At 39.5% G+C, this 22,289-nt stretch overlaps 1 protein-coding gene across 1 annotated transcript; it reads left to right on the top strand.

Annotated features, from left to right (window-relative positions):
• The first annotated feature begins 804 nt into the window (after positions 1-804).
• Positions 805-18,662, top strand: lrrc38b (leucine rich repeat containing 38b). Its single transcript, XM_018704442.2, has 2 exons — positions 805-3,767; positions 14,982-18,662. The coding sequence occupies exons 1-2, from the start codon at positions 3,140-3,142 to the stop codon at positions 15,227-15,229; spliced, it is 876 nt and encodes a 291-aa protein (XP_018559958.1). The 5' UTR covers positions 805-3,139; the 3' UTR covers positions 15,230-18,662.
• The last annotated feature ends 3,627 nt before the right edge of the window (positions 18,663-22,289 follow it).

The raw sequence follows: 22,289 nt of genomic DNA, 5'->3' as shown, positions 1-22,289 counted from the left end.
GAGTCAGTCAATATGAAGACAATGATCTGCATTTCTTTGTAGTTTAAATCTGTTTTGCATGCACCTTTATATAAGAATTAGAAAATATGGTTGTGGACTCAGTGCTGTCATAGTTGCAATAAGGTGTAGGATGATACAAAAATACCACCCTGCCTGCCTGACTGCAGGTGAGAAGCAGCTTTTGTGGACAGATGACTGCATCAGGTGATGAGCTGAGGCAGGAAACTCAATAGTGAGGGCTGGTGGGCAGGTGTGGAATGACATGAGGTTATTGCATACAATACAAATCAGATACAGTGAATAAAAAAAGAGTTTACCACTGAGCAGATGTAACCAACAACAAACAGCAGAATTGCAGATATCTAAGACTGTCCTCTTGCTATCATTCTATGTATTTTACTGTATCATCACGTTAAGAAAATGATTTTGAAAAAGCAAATAGTAACACATAGTCTTTAAATTCTTATATTTAGCATTTAACAGTACAGTACATAAACTGTTAATACACACTATAACGATATTTTATAATATTTTAATATCATAATGCACAATGTTTGTCACCAATTATGACCTCTCCTATACAGACATTTTCTTATGTCATTCATTATATTATATATATTATATTGACATTATATTATATTAACATTCATTTTCTGTTTCTACCTCAGCCTCCACAGGCAGAGTTATAGTCATTGACAAATACATAAATAAACAGTTCTGCTTACAGCTACAATGTAGTTTGTTATAACCACAAAAAAGACAATAAAAATAATGCTGTATCATGTATTTGATTTACTGTAAATACATTGGCAAAAAAAGATAATTGATCTGAGATTAATCTCTGCAGTATCAGTGATGTGGGGACATTTAATTAGGCCATGACAATTGTGAATAATGCTCTGCTCTGTTTTATGCTGGAAGAGGCTCTCTCGTTTAACTGTCCATGAGACAGCAGTTATTTAAGTATTATAAGTAAAACAGCAGCAGCACTAAACTGAATTATCATAGTCAGATATAAAGCTGATATGTGTATGCTTGGAACCAATTGAAGCTGCCTCAGCCTTTAGTGTTTATCAGCTAATATATGCTGACTGTGATCAAAATCTGAAGAATCTGATGATGAAGATCTGATGAAAGAGCTGCTCTCTTCCCCAGGGCACAAAGTCAGCATCACCGGTGATGCTGCAGACTCATCTGACTTCAGTGAATGCCTTGAGCACAGAGTGGTATTATTAGATTACCTGTGATGAAGTGAGTTAGATGCTGTTGCCAAATGCCTGGTTGTTAAGAGGTGCAGGTGTGCGTATGTGCAGGTTTATCTGTGTGTGTGCACCCCTGAATACGTGTGTGAACTTATTAATGTGTTAAATTTGCATTGCAAATACGTTATCTTCCTGGAAATACACAATTAACCATCCATGACAATGCTACTTTCCTTGAAATTTCACGCCACCCTCATCTCCACAGGTCCAATTCACCCTCCTCCTGCATCAGCCTTGGTCTAATTGCATTTACCTGTTGGAGCAAATCCCATTTGGGAAATTCAATACACATTCTGAATTAATCGTCTTCTCTCCATCATTATGGTCTGAGACTCGCGGCACCTCAGTTTTACTGTCCAAAATATTGAGGTCATAAATACTTAAATGCGAAGGCAAATGAATCGATATGAAGATCATTTTTCAAGACAGCTGGTGATGTGCTCTGGGATTTTTTTATTTAACACCAAAACTCAGTTTGCTAATGCTGGCATTGTAGAAACAAAATAAGTGAGTAAAGGCTAATGCTGTATAATTCAAAAGGTCACAGCTTTCCATCTGTAGACAATTAATGAAGATTCTCCAAAGGACAGGCTGTGTTTAACAAGATATTCTCTAAGATAATCAAACCAGTGAGGCTTACGGTCAAAGCAGTGCCTTGTTGTTATAAAGCAAGTGCAAAGATTAAATATAGATGTATGTAAGGCAAGGAGAATGTAAAATATGTTAATACACAGTAATTTGTTATTTTTGTATGTGATAATATTTTGTGCAAGGATGTACAGCTGAATACACTTTCAAATAAATGAACAGCGTCAAAAAAAAATGTCTTCTATATTTCAGATTTTTCCAGATACAACTGTCGTTTCTTCACACTATAGGAAGTGACATCACATGTTGACAGTGTGGTTCAGGCACGCCTCCCTGGAAATAAAGAGAGGGGAGAGGGCATAAGATAAACCATGGAAGATTCAGAGGCAGACATTGGATTGGCATGGCTGTGTGCAGCTCAGCATTGCAATCTGTATCCATGAGGCTCCTTCCTGGACATTTGGATTCTCCCTCCACAGCCACACAGCCTTGATACGGCGCTGGATAGCGTAACGCTGAGCTGTCGTGCTTTCACAGCATGTTGCAGGGCATTGGGAGATAGAGAGGGAATAATAAAGGGGGGGGGGGGGGGCAACCTCACCACACACTTGAGCGATGTTCCGTGAGCTGCTCTCTCTCTCTTTTCAGATCGTCAGCCTTTTCTACACAGAGATCTGGGACTAATGGAGGGATGCAACGATGTTACTCTTTGCTTGTCATGCTTGAATCACAGCTTCTTGTATCCTTTTGTGTCAGAGACCTTATTGCCTTTGTCTGTCACTGCTGCCAGATCAACTGTGGGGTAGCGTGGCGGACACAGCCCCCTCCTCAACCCCCCTCTCCCTTGTCTGTGCCCCCGGCTTCTCATCACTCCCAGCTCGCTCGTGTCTATTTACCTCTCTTAAGCTACCCTCCCCTCTCTGTTAAGCTCCGTCTTTCTTGCTCTCCTGCTCCCTACTGCTTACTATCTCCCTCTCTTTGCTCTTTCAAAGCAGGCAGTCTGCTATTCTATCCAGGCAGCTTGCTACATGATCTCCTGGAAAACAGTTTTCGCCGCTGCTCTGCCGCCTCACAGTTCCTGAGCCGATTTTCATCTCCACAGCAGCAGGATGTTCCTTCACAAGGATTGATCCCCGTCCACCCCCTTTCACTTTCCCCTTCCCTTCCCTTGTCCTGATCTCCTGCCCTCTGACCCTCACCCTTTTGTTCTCTACCCCCACCCACCCTCTCCTGTTCGCCCTGACCCCCCCAAACCTCTTTTTCTCCTAATTCATTTCACCCCCTTGACCATGTTGCCATGTGTCTGCTGGCTCCAACCTATCCTCATCTTGCTGTCCTCTGTCTTATGGACCCGGGGGGAAAACTGCCCAGCAACCTGCCTGTGCCCAGATCCTCACACTGTGGACTGCAGCGGCCGCGGGCTGACCCGTCTACCTGATGAGATCCCCTTGGATGTGCGTAGGCTTTTGCTGGCCGACAACTGGATACCCCGCATCCCCTCAGACTTCCTGGTTCTGTACAGTGACTTAGTCTACTTGGACCTCCGGAACAACTCCCTCTCCCACATAGAACCGGGGACGCTCAGCACGTCTTCCAGACTGGTGTTCCTGGACCTGGGCAGCAACAATCTGACTGAGATCCCCAAGGGGACATTTGGGGAGTCCCGTAGCCTGATCAAACTACGACTGGGCAACAACCCATATCTGAGCATGGTGAGTGAGGATGCTTTCCTGGGCCTCACCTCTCTGAGAGAACTGGAACTGGAGCGTAATGCCCTGTCTACCCTAAAGGTGGGGGCACTGAGTCAGTTGCCCTCCCTGCGGGTGGTGAGGCTAGAGGGCAACCCCTGGGTATGCAATTGCAACTTTGCCAACCTGTTTGCATGGCTGATGGAGAACAGTCACAAGCTTCCAAATGGTGAGTAACAACATCTAAGAAGCATTTGTTTTCCATTTGGGTGACCCAAATAAAGTGTATCTGAATGCAACATACAACAGTACTATGGCAAATCCATTGCCATAACACTTCTCTTGTCTATTTATGTTTTCCCTGTAGGAGAGGGAACCCCCCCTCCCTCTCCCTTGTTCTAATTTTGTCTCTTTCATCCTCCACCCCCATAGCTTATAATGTGTGAGACAGCGTGTGTAATATGAGACAATAGCACTTGTTTGGAAGTGAAAACTACAAGGATGTTTTGTTTACATATTTGATTGATTTCAAAATTAAAATTCAAAATGAGGCACTAACTCGAAATGCAGCAATGTCCAATGGAGAAAAAGAAATTAACTCCTAACTCACATTAAGAATTGCAGCTAGCAGCTTCTCTGGTTCCACATTTCAGCATGCATATAAACCAAGAGTTGACTTGCGTGGTAGTCAGATCGATCAATTCACAGTTTATATTTATATAATACTTATTTATATAATACTTGCCATTTGGTGGACAGTGCAAATCAGCAATATTCTCAAGAATTTCTCTCCTGCACCAATGAAAGTCAAACCATTTCATTCCTGTGTTTAGTGCTCTGTCCATGTGAATTTTTAGGCCCATACGATAGACTCTGTCTACTGCTGTGATTCAGCCTGGAGGGTTGAGTTAGATAACAGGGTTGAAGTTTTGGTGTGTTTGAGTGTGTGAGGCATTCTCAGTGTGTGCATGCATATTTGAGAAATAACACAAGACAAAGGGGATCGCCATGTCCCTCTGGAATTATTATACCGGGGGTATGATCTGGTTACTTGATTGGTCACACATCTGAAGCTACTGCCTTCTGACAATGGTTGCAACATATTTAGTTTCCTGGATGAAACACAAAGCATTACAGTTGTTCAAATCTCCACCAATATCATTTAGTTTAGTAGATAATATGAACTACCAAGAACAACTGTCAAAAGCCCTTTATTCCTGAACAAATAATCATAATTATATTTTGTTCAGAGGGAACCATAAATGTTTTACAGAAGGTCAGTCAAATGTATATAACTACTAATGTCCTTACACAGGACACAGACAGACAAGACTAGTAACTCATGCTGTCATCATATTTAGATCAGAGCATAGATTTGACGTATTACATGCTTTTGGCTTAATCTGAGAATTTCATATGAATGTGGCTCACAGTGTTGTGTCATATGCCCATTGATGTAAAAGGTGCATCTTAAAAACATTATTCAGTTTATAAATACAGTACATAATGTTCAAGTACAGGGTGTTGTCTAAAGGTGAACAGATAAGGACGGGGAACATTTATCTTGTCAGTTTTTCAAGGTTGTTTTAGGTGTGTAATGTACAAAGAACAGTTTTTGTTCAAAGCAGTGGCCCAAATCTTCTAACGCAGGATATGATTCTATGAGATGTGAGAATGGATTATAGGTATTAGATATGAAACCTAAGATTCAAGAAAAACTGTTAACTGATACGATTAGACTTCAAAGCCTCTTCATATGGATATCCTGATATATCATATTGTAATTATGCTCTGTATTTCCATTGCCATTTTTCTATTTGCAAATTAAAATGAAAATCTTACTTAAATCCTAACTGTGATCTGGCTGGAAAAAACATTAATTCAGCTCCCTTAAAAAAACAGGCTAGCTGTTGCAAACTGCTGACTACTCACAAATACAAACTCCCAGTATACATTTAGGCCATGGTGTACTGTGCTATTGATACTGTTTTTGCTTTCCTCTCTGGTCTTTATGCATTTGCCCCAAAAAACAGACAAGTTTGTGCCTGTGAGGAGGCAAAGTTGATAAACTGGCACGAATACCTAATTCCCCCTAGTATGAGGCTGCAAATGCATTAATCATGGGGTCCAAATGTTGTCAACTGCAAGGCATAATGAATTGCATTAGCAATGCTGGCCAGGCAGACATCAACAACAAAGACGACGCCAAAGGCCTAGCCAACTGGCATAGTTGCCAACTGGCCCCAGTGTATACACACTCTCAAATTGAGTTAGCAATGCATATCTCACCTCATATGTAGCTCTTACATCCCCATCACAGGGTGTTTACTTTTTCACTCCAGAGATCAATCCACTGGCTTGGACAACACACACGCATGTGCTTATTTGTATGGAATGTCTTAAGTGGTCTACATTGGTCTTTTGTATTATTTTGCCAGTTTCTTTGGCCAGTAAAAGGTGTCTGGAATGTACTTTGTAATGCTAATAATGCAATGCAATTAATGCATAATAGGCAATGCAAATTAGGTTTGTAACACCTCACAGGGACAAAAAGTAGTTTTGTTGACCTAATAATGTCTTCAAAACAAGTATTTGCCTTTTTCCTTGTATAATTTATGGAAGAGTTGCTTTGCTTTCTAACTGTAAGACTTTAAAATGAATTGTGACATATACAGCTAGAGGAGACAAATGATAGAGGAATTGAATTGTGTTAGTTTTAAAGGAAAATTCTGTATGTCATGCTAATCAATCTAACTATAGACTATGTTATCAAAATCTAAGAGGTGCTTACCACACACCTCCAGAGCTGCCAGTTTTGACATTTGACCGTTGTTTGCTGTAGACGTTTTTGTTTCATGAACTTCTTGTGAGTACAGTTGTGTCACACAGTCTCTGTGGATCCCAAATCTACTGTTGAGCAAACACACGCTAGCAGGGAGGCTTATAGTGAATTGGATTTACAAACATGACTGGTTCACACATGCAGGCATCGTACTGCCAGACCTAATTAACATAATGACTGAGCTCTTGATCACAGAAAAATGCGATGACCTGTTCTCTGGAACGCTGTATTAGAAGTAGTTACACAATAACAGATGGACACTCATTAGTGAATGAGGTTGACTTGATAAGCTTTTTCAATATGTATCAGCTCTAACAACCATCATCAGCGTGGGTGTGTCAACTTAATATCCCATTCATCATAGAGAAAATCAATTACAGAGACAAATATTACTTTTTAAACTGTACATGAGTGTGCTCTTTCCATAAGTGTGGGTATTTCCTCCTCATATCTGTTCATCATACAACAAATGAGATGCTCTTTCTAGTTCTTTTCTATTCGACATGCAGTGTTCAAACTGACATTATGACAAAATTCGGTATACTCAAAGATGTCAGTATGCAATCTGACTTATTTTCAAGTATAGTGTTTTATTTACCCTGTTGTCACACAACACAATGCACAAAGGAAATGGAGGAGCTGCTCAAATGTGAAAAATGGTGAGAGGCTACACAGAAACATCTCAGTATAAAGTCTCAAACAAATGGTTTTCTGTGTTAGCTCATATTGTGCATATTTTCTTGTCAGTACAAAATAGTCAATAGATTTCTAATATATTAACTACAAGAAAAGCATATAATAAATATTAGATAGATAAGCATGTTTGCTCTCTGACACTTTTAGTGTTTGTTTACTGATTGAACTTAAAGGTGCTCTATGTAGGTGTATGCTATTGCTACATACCCAGTGTTAGCATATCAGCTGTTTACTTATCAAAGAACCATCTAAAAGAACCGTTGTTTGTTTAGCATCAAATTTCACTCCTTTGCTACTAAAGTTAGCATGCTAATGAGCTAGCCCTGGCCTGTCCCTTCTCTTAATACCACTTTGCAATAGTGAGTCACTGTAACGCTGTAGTGTAGCATGAGAGGATGAAGAAGTAGTGCTGCCCAGTGGGTGTATTCTAACCTCTTGTCTTGTAAACAGTGATGGCTGAAGCTCAAATGGTTGTCAACACTTTTACTCTAACATTAGCTATGTAGCATTTATATATATATATATATATATATATATATATATATATATATATATATATAGCACCTTTAAACACATATCAGTATTTCATTTGACAAACTAAAATATGGCACCAGCAAAATAATTGAACAGAAAATAATTTAAATTGACAATAGATCGTGACAAAAATGCACTTCTATTTTAGAAGTCACCCTGAGATCTCTACGGTTCCCTCTGTGGTGGCCTGCATAATGTAGCAGCTGCAGAGCCCATGCTGTAAACCCAATTCCCATTCCATTTTTCACATCTTGATTTCCCCGCTGATTTTGAGTTCACAAAGCAGCACACTTCTCTGTTTGCATAACTTTGATTACTGCAGGTCAGCATGATGAGTGGGTGGAAGATGCTGCAAATTCTGGACTTTTTTGGATCGAAAAACAGATCTCTTTCCTCGTGGCTGTGTTTTGTTTCCTATGTGTTCCACAGGATGTGTTTATATCATAGCTAAATCAGACTTTCAGATGGACAGAATATCTTGACCTAAATGCAGTCAAGTGCTCATTTTGAGCTGTATTAAGACACACATGTCTGTTTTCATTCCTCTGTATTTGTTTTTTGGTGCCAATTCTGTGTTTTTTAGCCACCACTCAGGTTCATAAATGTTTTAATGGATGGATGAGTGTAAACATGATCCACTGCTGTCTCTAGTGCTCTTGGGTTAAGGATGAACAAAGGCCATGTATAATTCAGAGTGACACAGTTCTACGGCACATTGGCCAGGGTAATTGGAGCCAGAGCTGCCTATAGGGCAGGGCAGGCCAACTCCCATGAGAGATTGAGGCTGGGGCCCAGCGTGGCATTGCTATCAACACTAGTCATGACCTGAACAGTTTCACTACAAAGTAGCAGTTCATGTGACAGGGTCAAAGTCTGAATTTTCCTTCACAGCCTATCAAGTTGCTCCCCAGAGACCTGTTGGCACACTGCACCATCAGCTCAGAAAATATGATGCTATTGACCAGCGCCACGTAGCACACACGCGATGCCCCCACATGACATTACTTGCTATCTTTGCTACTCACAGGTATGTGATGAGAAAAGATCTATTCCATTAACACAGGCTGACAGCTTCTTTTATCTTGGCCTAATTTAATGTTTATTTAAAGTTGGAATGTGAGAGAGATAGTGCTGGCAAGGGAGAGCAGAGTGTGAAAAGGTGGACTGTATTACACAGTGTGACAGAATCAGCTGCTGCAAGTACAGAAGCAGAGAGGGATAATCTACCAGTGTCAGAAATAAAAGGTGAAAAGCCAAAAGCTTTATTTCACTGGCAGTGTGCAGTGCTTTGCATGATGGATACCTTCCTTTGTGCCTGTGTGTGGTCGGGTGTGAAGCATAAAACTGCTAAGACCTGCATATTTAGCTGTTTCATCATCATATGACATTAGACAAACTGCTTTTTTATTTTCATGAAAAACAGTAAAAAAAAGGCATCTAACAGCTTTTAAGATCTCTTATATTTGGAAATAATATAAATTCTGTGTGTGCATTTGTGCTTTTGTGGTGAGACATTTTGAATATGCCCATGGTACAGTGATGTCACTGAGTCTCCATGCAAAAGGAATCCCCTCCTGAATGATTCACCCTCGCCCCACTGTCATATGAATGCTTGTCATTCAGTGCATTCATTTCACACACATTCTCCACTCTGTTCCTCCCTCTCTTTGGCCCTTTTTTTAAAAAAAATCTCTCACCATTTTCCTTCAGACTCTCTCTCTGATTGCAACTGAATAATTCTTCAGTCTCTGTAATTATGTCTGCCTGGTTCTTTTTACATCTACTGAGTATTGGACTTGAGTGGCACATTCGTCTCATTTAGTAGAAAAGGGACAGTTTTGTGAGTCATTATCACAACTGGATTATTTAGGTAGAGTGTCTAGACACCAGTGGTTTGGTGTGAAGACTTTAGCATGAATGCCAACTCCTGCAGGAGTCTGCAGATGTGAGATTGTGGTGTGATTTTTGCCTTTACTATTGGTGCAGAGATCAATCTGGACAGACACTGGGGTGTCGAAGGAGGGAGGGGAAACAAGCCTCCCATATCAGTCTGTCACAGCTAGGTAGATCAATCACGGCTGAGGCCGCAGATAGCCTATCCCCTTGGCTCACTGTAATCCTAAATGTAATCCATCAATTGTCCGCGCCAGGAATGTAACATAGCTGTGTGGGCTGACATACCCGATAGTGTAAGGGCCTGATTTGTGTTACAGTATTGCATGGTAGCCAGCTCCAGCCACACTCCTTGTGATCAGAGTGGTGTTTGGGGTCATTTATGAACTCCAAAAATTGTACTGTAACAGCTTACCCATTTTCATAGCTAATATTGACCCACTGCTGTTTTTATGAAAATGGATTGTAACTCAGTCATGTCATCCACTGAGATACTTGAGCTCATAAAAAATACCTTTTCCTTACTACTTTGTTCTGATGTATTCTTTTAGTGACTGTTAATGTATCAAAATCAACAGAAACTCTAATAGTATCACCTCCTCTCAAAGTCTGGGTATCATAACAGATCAGTGATTTAATGTAAGTTTGTTTAAAGAGACAGCTGACAGGTACTCAAAGAGGTGGCTGTCAAAATTCCAAGACTCTTGGCACCAAACTATGAGCTTGTTTGAAGGAAGGAAATGTGGGCATTTTAGCAAGTAAGCGTTCGTTACAGTTTGTCAGTCATCTCACATTTATCTCTTTAGCATGGTGATTTGTGACTGCACACTTTGGCAGCTGTCACTGGGATTAATTCAGAGTACATGTGTATATTTGGAATAGAAGTAAGTTGGAGAAAGAGGGAACAGCCACTGTGACTTAAGGACCAAAGTGACCTGTGAAAAGCTTATCAGTGGCTGGTTAGCTAGCTTAAAATTATATATTGAAATCTTTCAGAGTCTTGTAAAAACCCTCCTTTATTCAGATTTGGAGCATTCACACATTATTCTAGAGTAGTAGTTTACATCATTGCTAGTCTTGTACCCGAAAAAGGAAATTAGTCTTAAATTAGCCACTGTTTTGTGTTTCATATTAGTCATGGGTTTTTAACAAGTGAAACCAGATACCAGCAAACAATACAAAGTTTGTTTGGTAATTTCCTTTGCCAAGTGGGAGGTGAGCATCAAAAATATCACATTTGCATAAGCATTTTCAAAGCTATTAGTGTAGCTGGAAGGGTATGTTTGTTAGCAGAATTTTGTCTCACATGTAGCAGCTCATAGTCAACAAATATCTGCAAACATGGAAGCACTTTCATATCAAACTCTTCCATCCTCCATCTCTAATCTGAGGCCACATTCACTCTAAATCTGGGCATCCTCTTTTGGTGAAAGCTGTGCACATTTTGTTACAGACAAGCATGTAATACTCAGAAACTATTATTATGGTGTTTGTTCCAAAAGATTCCACTTTTGGCCAAATAGCACAGCTGTTCAGTAATTCCCCCCTTTTGTCAGGCAGTGTAATAAGTCTGTGTGCCCTATTGTGTAATTTTAGTCCTCAGCTGCAACAGTGTAATTCTCATGGAAAGCTGCTATCTGTCCTCTCAAATTCTATGTATTGTTTGTACTTACAATGCGTATTGGTTTTACAATAAATGTTTTGGTTTTAAAATAAATTTTCAGGCACAGAAAGTGTAGCTTTTGACAGTGTCTGACATGCTCATGTAAGTTATTAGAAATGCCATTAATAAGAGTCAAACTTGTCCACCATTGTCCTGTTCACTAACTCTGCTTTGATCATGATAAATGTGGTAATGCAGTAACTCCTGCAGGGGCCATGTGTTCACCAGGATAATTTCAGTCTGGGCTGTTATTAATCAAGCATCTGGGACAGGCAAGACCAGACAGAACTGTCTCTTAAAGGCAAAGGCCAATTCTCTGAGGTGATGGGTTACTTTGCCATGCAATAAGAGCACTGTGAATATAAATATGATCCATTTATCTCAGGTACAAACAGACAGGACAGGCTCTCCAACATATTAGATTTTCAGATGGGTTCAAGGTTGTTGTCTTTAGTGTGTGGTGTGTGGCAGTGAATATCACTGGTGCATTTATGTGTTTTTTACTTACTAAGAATTAATTACAACAAGGTCAATGCATTGTCTCTGTATCCAACACTTTGTCAATACTGTACATACTACTACATTTATTTCCTTTCTCTCCTGCTCATGTTTTACCATTAACAATCAGCCTCATACTGGAGGGGATTTATTTTGTACAAACTAAAGCATATGACTGGGGCTACTGTACAGCAACCACTGAAATGAGTAATTACTAATTTCACAACACTGTATTATAATGAAGGGGGAAAAATCACGTGCTGCACAGTATAATCCAAGGTCAAAATATCACCATTCACAGCATGCTGTGAGAGACGCTGGAAATGCTACAGTAAAAAACAAACAAACAAAAAACTTCTCCTCTCTGAAGGCCGCTGAGTCAAACCATATTTTGGAAACAGAACTGATGCTTTAAAAGTTTGTGCCATATGGTTTGTTACACAACATAATTCTTCACCCAGATTTTTAAAATATAAAAAACACATTTAAACATTTTCAGTTCGTCATTGTCACAGAGACAGAGCTGATGAACCATCCCTAAGTGTGTTGCACACTTGTTTATAACTAAGTCCTGCAGGTCTGCCTCTGCACATTGCTCAGATAGTTTAACTCACATGCAGTAGACTATGAATTTGTTTTGATCTCTGGTTCCCCTGACATACGGTAGATGTGCCTTGGAATAATCATGCCAGGAGCCAGCGTGCTCTTCTCTGGCTCCACCAGGATTGTTGGTATTGGCTCCTCGTCAGTTTGGAGCCTCTTCCTTGATGCTGGGTTTGCTTCTGACTCATTTGATCTGATGCTGATCCAAGGCTACTTGAGTTTTCAATGGAGCTTGTCCAGTAAGCACTTGAATGCTTGGTTGTAGCAAAGCCAGTAGTGGTCTGCATGTATGCCATGATGGGAGCAATGCACAATCCTTGAGGAAAAAAAGAACACAAATAATATTATGAGGGAGAGGGCCATCCATCATCATCATCATATTATCCTGCCTGCTTCTCCTGCTGTTGTGTCATGGGATGTTGTGGTTGAAATTTTAGTTTCAGAGCTATTGCCCACAATCTCAAGTCCAGAAATTGTTCGATGCAAAAAAATAGTGAATGAAAACAGATCAAAACATCCACACGTTCATCTCCATTTAAAATATTCAGTTTATTTTAAAAGCCAAAAGAATATATTTAATATGATTAAATGATTAAATATGATTAAATCCTAACTGTAGTGTATAAATGCTTACTTTCTGTCCTGTTATTTTGGCATTTTGGTGTGTGTGTAATATTGTGTGGCCTCTACTAATTGAATGTTAAAAGAAATGTGAGAATCTGTATCGTGTATTAAGGGATTAGTGTCACTAAGTTTTATCAAGCTCTTTAAGAGTTCAGTTACAAACCTAATTAATACTGTAGTGAGTCAATCGGAGGAGCATGGAAACCAATTCCATGCCATCACTAATTTCCATTATTTCTTTTTCCATTGTCACTTAACACTCTTGAAGTGGTTTCTGCCTATTATCTTCACAATTACTTGTACATGTATAAAAAAAAGTTGTCAACTAATAAAGCACATTATTTCCTCAATATTTCATTGTTAGTTCAGATTTTCAGTTAAATTTAAATCCATGTGTGAACTCAAATATTATAAGTCTGAATTAAGGTAGTTTGATGAATCAATATAATTGTAGACAGTCACAAGAGAAGATGTTTAGTTGTCTCATGGCAAAGCATACTGCAAATTGTGCTGACTGTTGAGCAAAGACCCAGAATTGATGTACTGCCAAGTGTGTGCATTTGCATGTGCAGTATCAGTTGGCCACCCACATCGCAAGGCTTCATTTCTTCCCACCTATAAGCTAACATTCACATCAATATGTCTAGTTTCTCCTAAAGTACACTGCCGATATAAAGGTAACTTTCTGTATAGATTATCATCTAAAGTGTGCAGTGTGCAATAAAGAATATGAATGGCAGTGCAAGTGTATAATTAACACTTGTATCAAATTAATGCAAAGTTTAACAAAGTTGTCAGTAGAACAAGTTGAATGACTGAGTTTGTAATTATGTGAAAGTGAACCCAGTCCACTGTAGTTTCAGTGGTAGTATCAGTGGCCAGTCTTTAACATATACATGTTAAAACTGACCCTAATGATCCAGTGTCGATCTCATTTGTAATCATGAGTTGGAAAAGAAGAAGACACACCGGTAGACTTGTACCCTTGAAATCCAATAAGCCACCATCAATGTCCTTTTCCATTTAAATGATGTCTGAACAATAAACTATAGGAAGGTGACAGAGACACGGAGGGCTGCACTCCCTGATTTATCATGCTTTCATCTGGAGATGAGTTTGGTCAAGGTGCCCCTGTCTCAGACAGTGTCCTTTACTAATACGTCTGTAAATGTTTGAGATGTAACTGGGAGTCATATTTAATGAGGAAGTGTATTCTTTGCCTTTTGTAGCTGGCAGCAGAAATTAATATGATTTAAACGGATGGTTTTTTTTTATTCTCCAAACTATGTCCAAAAGCTGCAGAAGAATTTCTCTTGTTCTCAGAGGCACAGAGATAGGCCACCTCCCAGAGCAGCTTACATTGCAGTTCACATTACATTACATTACATTAAGACAAAAATAAAGCCCCTCTAACGAAACACATGAATAATTTGCAGTGTACAGTAGATAGTAGATAGTAAGATAACAGTAGACTGCACATTTACAGTATCACTCTGCTTCACAGTTTCTTAGCATTTCCACTTTATTCCCACAGTGAACCTATAGTCACGTTGTGGGCGGGTGTACACTGTATACACAGTAGAAGATTTCTGATCAACCTCACACTTATTAAATCAGCTCCTACTCTTAGGAAAAATACTGTACTGCCCTGTTGAATTCAGGTCTTGTACAACACAACACTGTTAGAATTAAACAGCCATGTACAAACAAGACACCTATAAGTATGCACTCTATCTTTCTCTGATTATTTCAGACCTCTGAGCAAGTGTGGGCTGTGTGAGCAGTGGGTCTAAGTGCTGGGTTATACTAGAAAAGAAGTGGTTTGTCCAAAGCCATCCGACAAGCAGTTCTTATCACCTTCAATTTTAAACTTTTGGGGAATCAGTGAAATAGGAAATGAGCTCTTGTGTTTGTATGGTGTGTGTATTACTCTCTATTAATGCACAGCTGTATTGTCTGCTTGTTCTTCTATATGATGTAATTCCTGAATAGCTGCCATGTGAATTAATTTATCTGAAAGTCCATGAATATGATATAATTCACTGCAGTGTAGTAAATCTGTCTAATCCCTGTTTCCTGTTACGGTGCAGGTGTGGAAGGCATGGAGTGTTCCCTCCCCATGGACGGCAGACGTGTGTCCCTGACCCAGCTCTCGAAGGACAGCTTCCGTGAGTGCCAGGCCACCCTGACTCTAACAGACCTGCTCATTATCATTTTCTCTGGCATCTCGGTGTCTGTGGTTGCCATAATGACAAGCTTCTTCCTAGCTTCAACTGTTCATTGCTTCCAGCGCTGGAGTAAAGGCACCAAAGGGGACGAGGAGGAGAGTGAGGAGTGAAATGGATTTACTTTTAAGGGCCCGCATGGAACAGGCGCATCAAACTGTGAGAGGACACCGCAGACAATGTGCGCTACAAGTGACAAGTTTCATGCTGCTTCTGGTGAATATGCAGGACTGTTAAACGGTAGGATCTCGTCCCTGGTACAGTTGCAGTTGTTGTCTTTGCACATGGACATTTGAAATACAGTAACAAAGGACATTCCCAAGGAATGAGCCAAAGTCCTAAGAAAAAGTAGTGAGTGCCCAACTCCACTTGCAAATGATATTATAGAGTTCATATTTTTGGGCACAAGAGCATGTGGTCATGTTTTATGGCTACTGGCTCTTGGCTCAGTGTTAGGCCTACAGAAATATTGTAAGGCTGACATCTTTATTATGAAAGAGAAATAGATTTTAAAAAAAGAAGTGTTGCTGCAGTGCTTGCAGTTCTGTCACGTTAGTCTTAGACAAGCCAATAACTTAAATAATGATCACAAGGAGTCTGAATCCTGTAAAGTGACATCAAATACCTTTTAGATGGTTTTCATTGGGGTTTTATCTGTGTAGGGCTGAACGCTTAATCTTGATCCCATAAAAGAAAAAAGAAAAAAGGATGTCATACCGACCAGTGACCTCAGTATTTAACTGCCTATAACATGATATGCTGGCATATCCTGCCATTTACAATGTCTATATTGGACAGTCTCACTCACCAACATTCAAAAGTGGTTCACAAGCACCTGAGAAGGCAAATACTGTTGTTCCTTCGGCCTGTAAAGTTAGACAGTGACAGGTGTTAGTCAGATAGGAGGGATTTGGACAGGGATGAGATGTTTGATAGGTGATGTGCTGTAGGCAGGGTCTACACGTTCTTTTAGTAGTATATTCATTATATAATCACAAATTTATGTACAAAAGAAAACAATGTACAGTCAAACAAATATATAAAGAGGATATACTGTACTTTCCTTAGATTGGTAATTGTGAAATGTGTAGAAAGCAATTCATAAAATATCTACAATATAATCATGAAAATTATGGCAAATACAGTATTAAAATAGAATCTGTGTAGAACTTGTGTCAAACAACGCACTTTAAATGGTGAACCTAATTTTGGCAAAGCCCCTAATTACACCATGTAGACTGATTTTATCTTCATCTGCCAAAGATCAGGTTTTTGGTGAAGGAGAGATTGCATATAAGGACTTTGTTGTGGATGAAGTTTTATCTAGCGAGGTAGTGATAGATCCTAAATAGAAGGCAACACTATAGCCAAATCACAATCACACTCTGTATACACATATACTCAGTCAAACAGTTATGGTCTCCAAAGCTTTACATTTTCTTCTAGTCTGTCCATGACTGAACCAGCTGTCTTACTTGGCTTCATACATGGCAAGTCTTTGACCTCGATTTTAACGGCAAAGTGATTTCAGAACAAATAGTTACTCACTGTATGAGGGTGGCGAGCCAGAGGTTAGTTTCTTTAGGAATAAATAGTTGTCTGTTGTTGTGTTTAAGACACCCAAAATATATACATCATGGAGCTTATTGTCCTTTTACTAAAGATCTTCCAATATCTTATAGCAGTAGCAACGGCAGTAAAGCTGCTGATTTGATATCCTGAAGAAGTCTTATACCGAAACTCTTACTGTATCAGCATCTGCATTCATAAGAGCGACAGTACAGTACAGTCTAAATCAAATAAAGCAGTGCCCTAAATTTTATGGGTTTCTGTTCGTTATTTGCATCTTGTATATTTAAATTCTCCATGATTAAGATTTGAAAGGCACAAAGCTGGACTCTGCATTTTTTTATTCTCGTAAGGCATGAATAATTCAGCAAAATTGAGATATGAAACAGAAAGAATGTCAAGCCTCTAAATGCAAACAAGCAGGGCATAGAAAAAGAGCCGCAAACAAATAGTCATCGTTTCTGTGTATGCTTAACAAAAGATAGAAAAAAGGAATTCCAAACGCCTGCATCCCTTTAGAAACAAGTCACAACCCTGAACGTGCTGCGTTCTGAAGCACGTTTTGCAGAAGTGACAGTAAATAAATGTGGCCTTATTTACTTTTTGTTATTTTTTCACAAGTATCAGTATCAATAAAAGCACAAAGATTTCACACAAAACTTATGCGATCCCCAGTCCACTTTAAAGGATGTGTCACATCACATGTTGGTACCAGCCTGTGTCGTCACAGTATGTTTTCATTAATGTGTATTGTCACATGTTGTGCTGAAAGTGCCACATCCTTATAAACAGAGTAAGATTTGTACTGTATAGATGTTGTGTATTTGCCAGAATTCAGACCATGTGGGACACTTTGAAGACACATGCCCATTGGAAATTAATATTCATTGATAACAGCCAATTGACCTTTTTCTAAACCCCTTCCCTAAACAGCAACTGTCCAATCATAGCTTAGTAACTGTAACTAGGCACATCACTTTGGATTTCTCCATTTCCATTCAAACATCAGATATAGTACAGTCCTGAAGAGGAATACCACTGAATTTCATATTCAAACTCTGCCATTCCTGATTCTTGTGACAGTTTGGTCAGTGATAGTGAACTACACCTAATACTTTATCACTCATTGCCAGAGTAAAGGTGCCCACAGCTGAGAGAATGAGGGTACATTAAAGTTAACTCCCAATGAAAAGTGTAAAACCATTTTGATTTTGTGTGAGTCTAGAAAGCAAGTTTCCAGTCGTTGGTGTGAGAAGAGCAGGGTCTTATGTTCTGAAAACAAACTAGTGACTGCTTACCACCACATGAATAGTTAAAGTGGATAGATTAGATTGAGTGGTTTTCCCCTTAAACAGATGAGAAACTGCTTTTCTAACAGCTATCTGAAGGTGCAGACCTGAGTCAAGGGATCAGAGGGAGAGTTTTTTATACATATCATTATCATTTCCAACTACTGTGTAGTTACTGTATATTAACAAATTATTATGTTAGCTTAGCTGTTAGCTTGACGCATATGTTAGCATGACATTTTCCTTTCTCTTACTCATTTTATTAAGTAACAAATATCAGCACATTAGAGCATGCACTGTTGAGTTACCTACAGTATAAAGTACAGATTCATGTCTATTTTTCTATTAAACCTTTCAGAATGAAACATTTATTTACTTTGTCAGTCCCCAAAGAATTTTTTTTCTTCTTCTTCTTCTTTTTTGGCATTGCGCACCCCGGAAAGCAGAGACGCTGGTGGCTGTTTTCCTACAGTTTGTCTTGACATTGCTTAAAATACCAAATTCCATGTAATGTTTTGTCAGATAAATGTCAGAATGGCTCAATTCTAAATTAAGTGACAGGGGAGGGCGTGATGTTGTTGCTGCAGCTGAATGCATTTCCAAATGTCAAACAGACACTGTCAAACAGACCATATGTGTAGCTGTATATTGATGTTTGGTTAAAAAAATAAAGTAAAATAAAATCCTTTTTTTCTGTCTTTTGGTCTATATTTGTTAAGAATTTGTATGTGTAAATTCAGATAAAGAAGGAGGGTGATCATTTATTTAAAAAGCCTTATACAGTATGTCAACATACATCATGGATACAGACCAACCTGTACAGGGCAAATAATAATATTAAAGGTTGATGATCTGTAATATTTTCCTTTCTTCGGCTGTCTTGTATTCAGAGAGTGTGACAACAGCAGCAAAAAGATAGCAAAATTATATCTGCTGCAAAGTGTTAATAATGACTCAATAATAACTGTGAATCTTTTCCCCTCATTTCCCAGAGTTGACAGATTTTGTCTTGTCACAGCAGCAAATGAGAGAGGCTCATCTGTAAACACCACACAGTGTGTTATTTCACACAGCGCTGTTATCACACTGCAGGTATGCAAATGGATGCACTATTTTTGGAAAGGGTGTTAGAGAAATTAGAGACTTAGGGGGAAAAAAAGTCAAATACCATCCGCTTGCATAACATGTAATCAGCCTGTTAGTGGACAGTTTCTTTTCATTCAGAGCTGTGAGCATTTGGACAATCTGTGTGCAACATGATGAAAGGATAACAACGTCAGAGGGAAACAAATTGACATGCAATGCAATCCCATTCCAGTAAGGCATTTTTTTCCTGCTCATCTACAGTGTCTTTTTCTTTGCAGTGTCAAGTTCCTTAGCTCATACAAGGTGCTGCATGGAGGAGTTACCTCTTGGTTAACAGAGGTTTGTGTTTCTTTTTCCATCCCTCGTGCTGATGATTCATTTCTCCACATTTTTCTCAGCATGTGCCTTTGTTGGGTCCTATTATGAGAATATAAGAGGTGGTCTAACATGATAGCAGCTATTCTGAAGAAATCTGAAGTCAAAGAATCACAGAGTGAAAACAACTCTCACCCTGGGGGGATGTAATGTTGGCTAGAGAGAAAGCTGAGTCGTGGCACACACCAGAGAACAATGAGCAAAGGATCCTGTGTGGAGATATTTTAGATTGCAAACTACACTGAACGGGAAGAATAACATACGAGAAAGATTTGCACATACTACGTCCGTGCGCCACTGCAAAAAGGCCTGTGAGGGTGGTGGTCGTGACGAGGATTCTCCTGCAACCATTTACCTCATTTGGTTGTCATGGCTACACAGCCGGAGGCCTGAGCGCTTGGACGCCGAGGCGGGAACAGGGAGAGGGAGGGATGCTGGGAAGCATGGCCCTCAGTGTGGCTGCCTCGCCTCTCTTTCCATGCATCAACTAACTGGACCTGGCATTTAAAAAGAGAAAAAAATGTCCATAGCACTCTGGCCCTGTGAACCAATCTGTGACTTTCACAACCATCCTCCCTCTTTGATTTTTCTGCAAAAGACATGCTGATAGGTCAGATAAGGATATCCTTCACAACATCTACGTCATTAATGGAGTCTGTGTTACACCATTGAACATGGAAGGGTCATGTGCTCCTGCTGAGCTTCTGTGACTGAAAAACTATGTTGCTACAGGTGTGACTGATTTACTGATTTACAAGATTTACCCTCATAAAGTAAGTTATGATACATGTAACCAAATTTCTCCAAAAAATGCACTAAAGTAAATTTACTAATTTAGATATTATAGTACATTCTGTCAGACACTGAACTGGGACCATCAGATAATACATAATTCAATAAATAAAATAGGTGAATTGTGTTTTGGAAAAGAAGTGTTTATTTATTTATTTGTTGACCAACTGTCTCTCATTACTGTTTGTATCTGACCTACACAGACAGGAAGCGAGCAGGACTGAGAGGAAAGTAAGTCAACCCTCAGAGAGGAAGCTCTGAATGAATAATGGCCTGGTGATTTACAGTGGGATTAGGGTTTGGGGAAGAGTGGGCAGCAGAGGGGTCAGGTTGCAAAGTTCAAAAGGAGCAACACCTGATGCTTTTTTCTATCTGTCTGTGTAACTGATGAACAGAATGAGACAAGTAGGAGATTTTGTGGAGGCATTGGTGAGATGGTTGGGGTTCCAACAACTTTTTTCACGACATGCACCCTCTTATTTTGTAAATAATTCCTCCTCTTTCTTGTGAATTCTATGCTCGTTGTAATAAATGTTAACTTCTGGCTTCCAATACATTAGCACCATGGATGTAATACATGATTAGCACCAATGACTGTATAAAAAGATGCACAATGACCAAAAGTGAGGCCAAAACATTTCAATCGCCCCCTGGTGGCTCGCTGCAGTACATGCCATAAATGCCTCCCCTTCCATATAAGTAGATGGGACACAGGTTTCAAATGCCATCATTCTCACCAGCCCAAATGAACAAAATAAATATCCCTGAATTTGACCACACAACTGCAAATAGGCTCTGTATGAATGCACCCTCACAACTTGCCAGTGTTGTTTCATCTTTATCTGTGTGCCTGAAATAATGCCAGAAAACTCCACAGAGGACTGAAGATGCCCATTTGCCACTGCCTGGTCACATTTTTTTGGCAGCAACATTAAAATATCATTCAAAGCAGAGAGGGTGAGAGGTGAAGCGGGGACACCTCAGCCGTGGGCAGCCATGAGCATCAATGCATGCTTGTGGCAAACTACTCATCCACGGCTTCAAAACACAGGCTGGCAGGCTGGCGGACTCAATTACCCTCAAACTGTATTCTTTATATACTGTACAGGAAAATCCATATATGTCTGAAGGTGGATGCAGCATAATGAAATGAGTGATGAAAGTAATAAAATCTGCTTTGTTCATCAACAGTACAGTTCTTTTGTGCACTATTGTTCAGGTCATGCTTGAGTTAATAAATGTCAAAAGTCCCTTTCTGATTAGTTATTTACAATGATTTATGTTGTATTACTGTAGGAAAAAAGCATTAGTATCAGTTACTGTCCCTATAGTCAGCAGAGATAGATGTCAGACATTACGATCAATATAGAAATTGATGTCAGCTGAGCAGTATGTAAAACATAATCAAATGCTGTAGTTTATATTTCAGCCCATCCCTTGCACGTAAATAATTATTTTATTTACCCTGTGATATCAAGATTATTTGTTTATTTTTTGAGTGAGAGAGAGGGATTTTTTATGCAGTCATGGCCAATTTGTCATAAAACATGAGTTTCACCTTCAGGTTTTGTGCACTGATGCTGCCTCTGACGCATACTGTCCTGTATCTCATAATAGATATAAGGCTTCTTTATGGTGGATGAATTTTTCTGCCAAAGTTAGCTGACGTATGCCGTCATTGGTCGTGACGTGTCTTGTCATTGGCTACAGCCTTCTGGGAGGAGCTAGGAGAGGCGGAAGTAGGAAAACAGATTTAAACCACGTTTGAACCATTTCTTCTGTTTGCTAGTACTATGAAAAAACGTCGTTGACGGAGAGGTCGGGATGCTAAAACAAAGTCTGGAGCTGCTTTTTGTCCTTAATGAAGAGGTCTAGATGCTAAAACAAACTTTGGATCTGTTTTTTGTCTAACAGGAGTGAGACTGGACGCTGAACACACATGCGACGCAAAGGTAAGGCACACAGTTAGCGGCTAGCGTTAGCATTAACGTTATTGGAGAGCGTCGGCACTAGAGGCTAGCGTTAGCATTAGCTTTACCTGTAATGCATTTTTAAATTCCAT

This window comes from Lates calcarifer, linkage group LG12, assembly GCF_001640805.2.
Source record: "Lates calcarifer isolate ASB-BC8 linkage group LG12, TLL_Latcal_v3, whole genome shotgun sequence".
Lineage (NCBI taxonomy): Eukaryota > Metazoa > Chordata > Actinopteri > Centropomidae > Lates > Lates calcarifer.
Note: the sequence above shows the minus strand (reverse complement) of the source record. Positions and strands in the feature narration are given on the sequence as shown.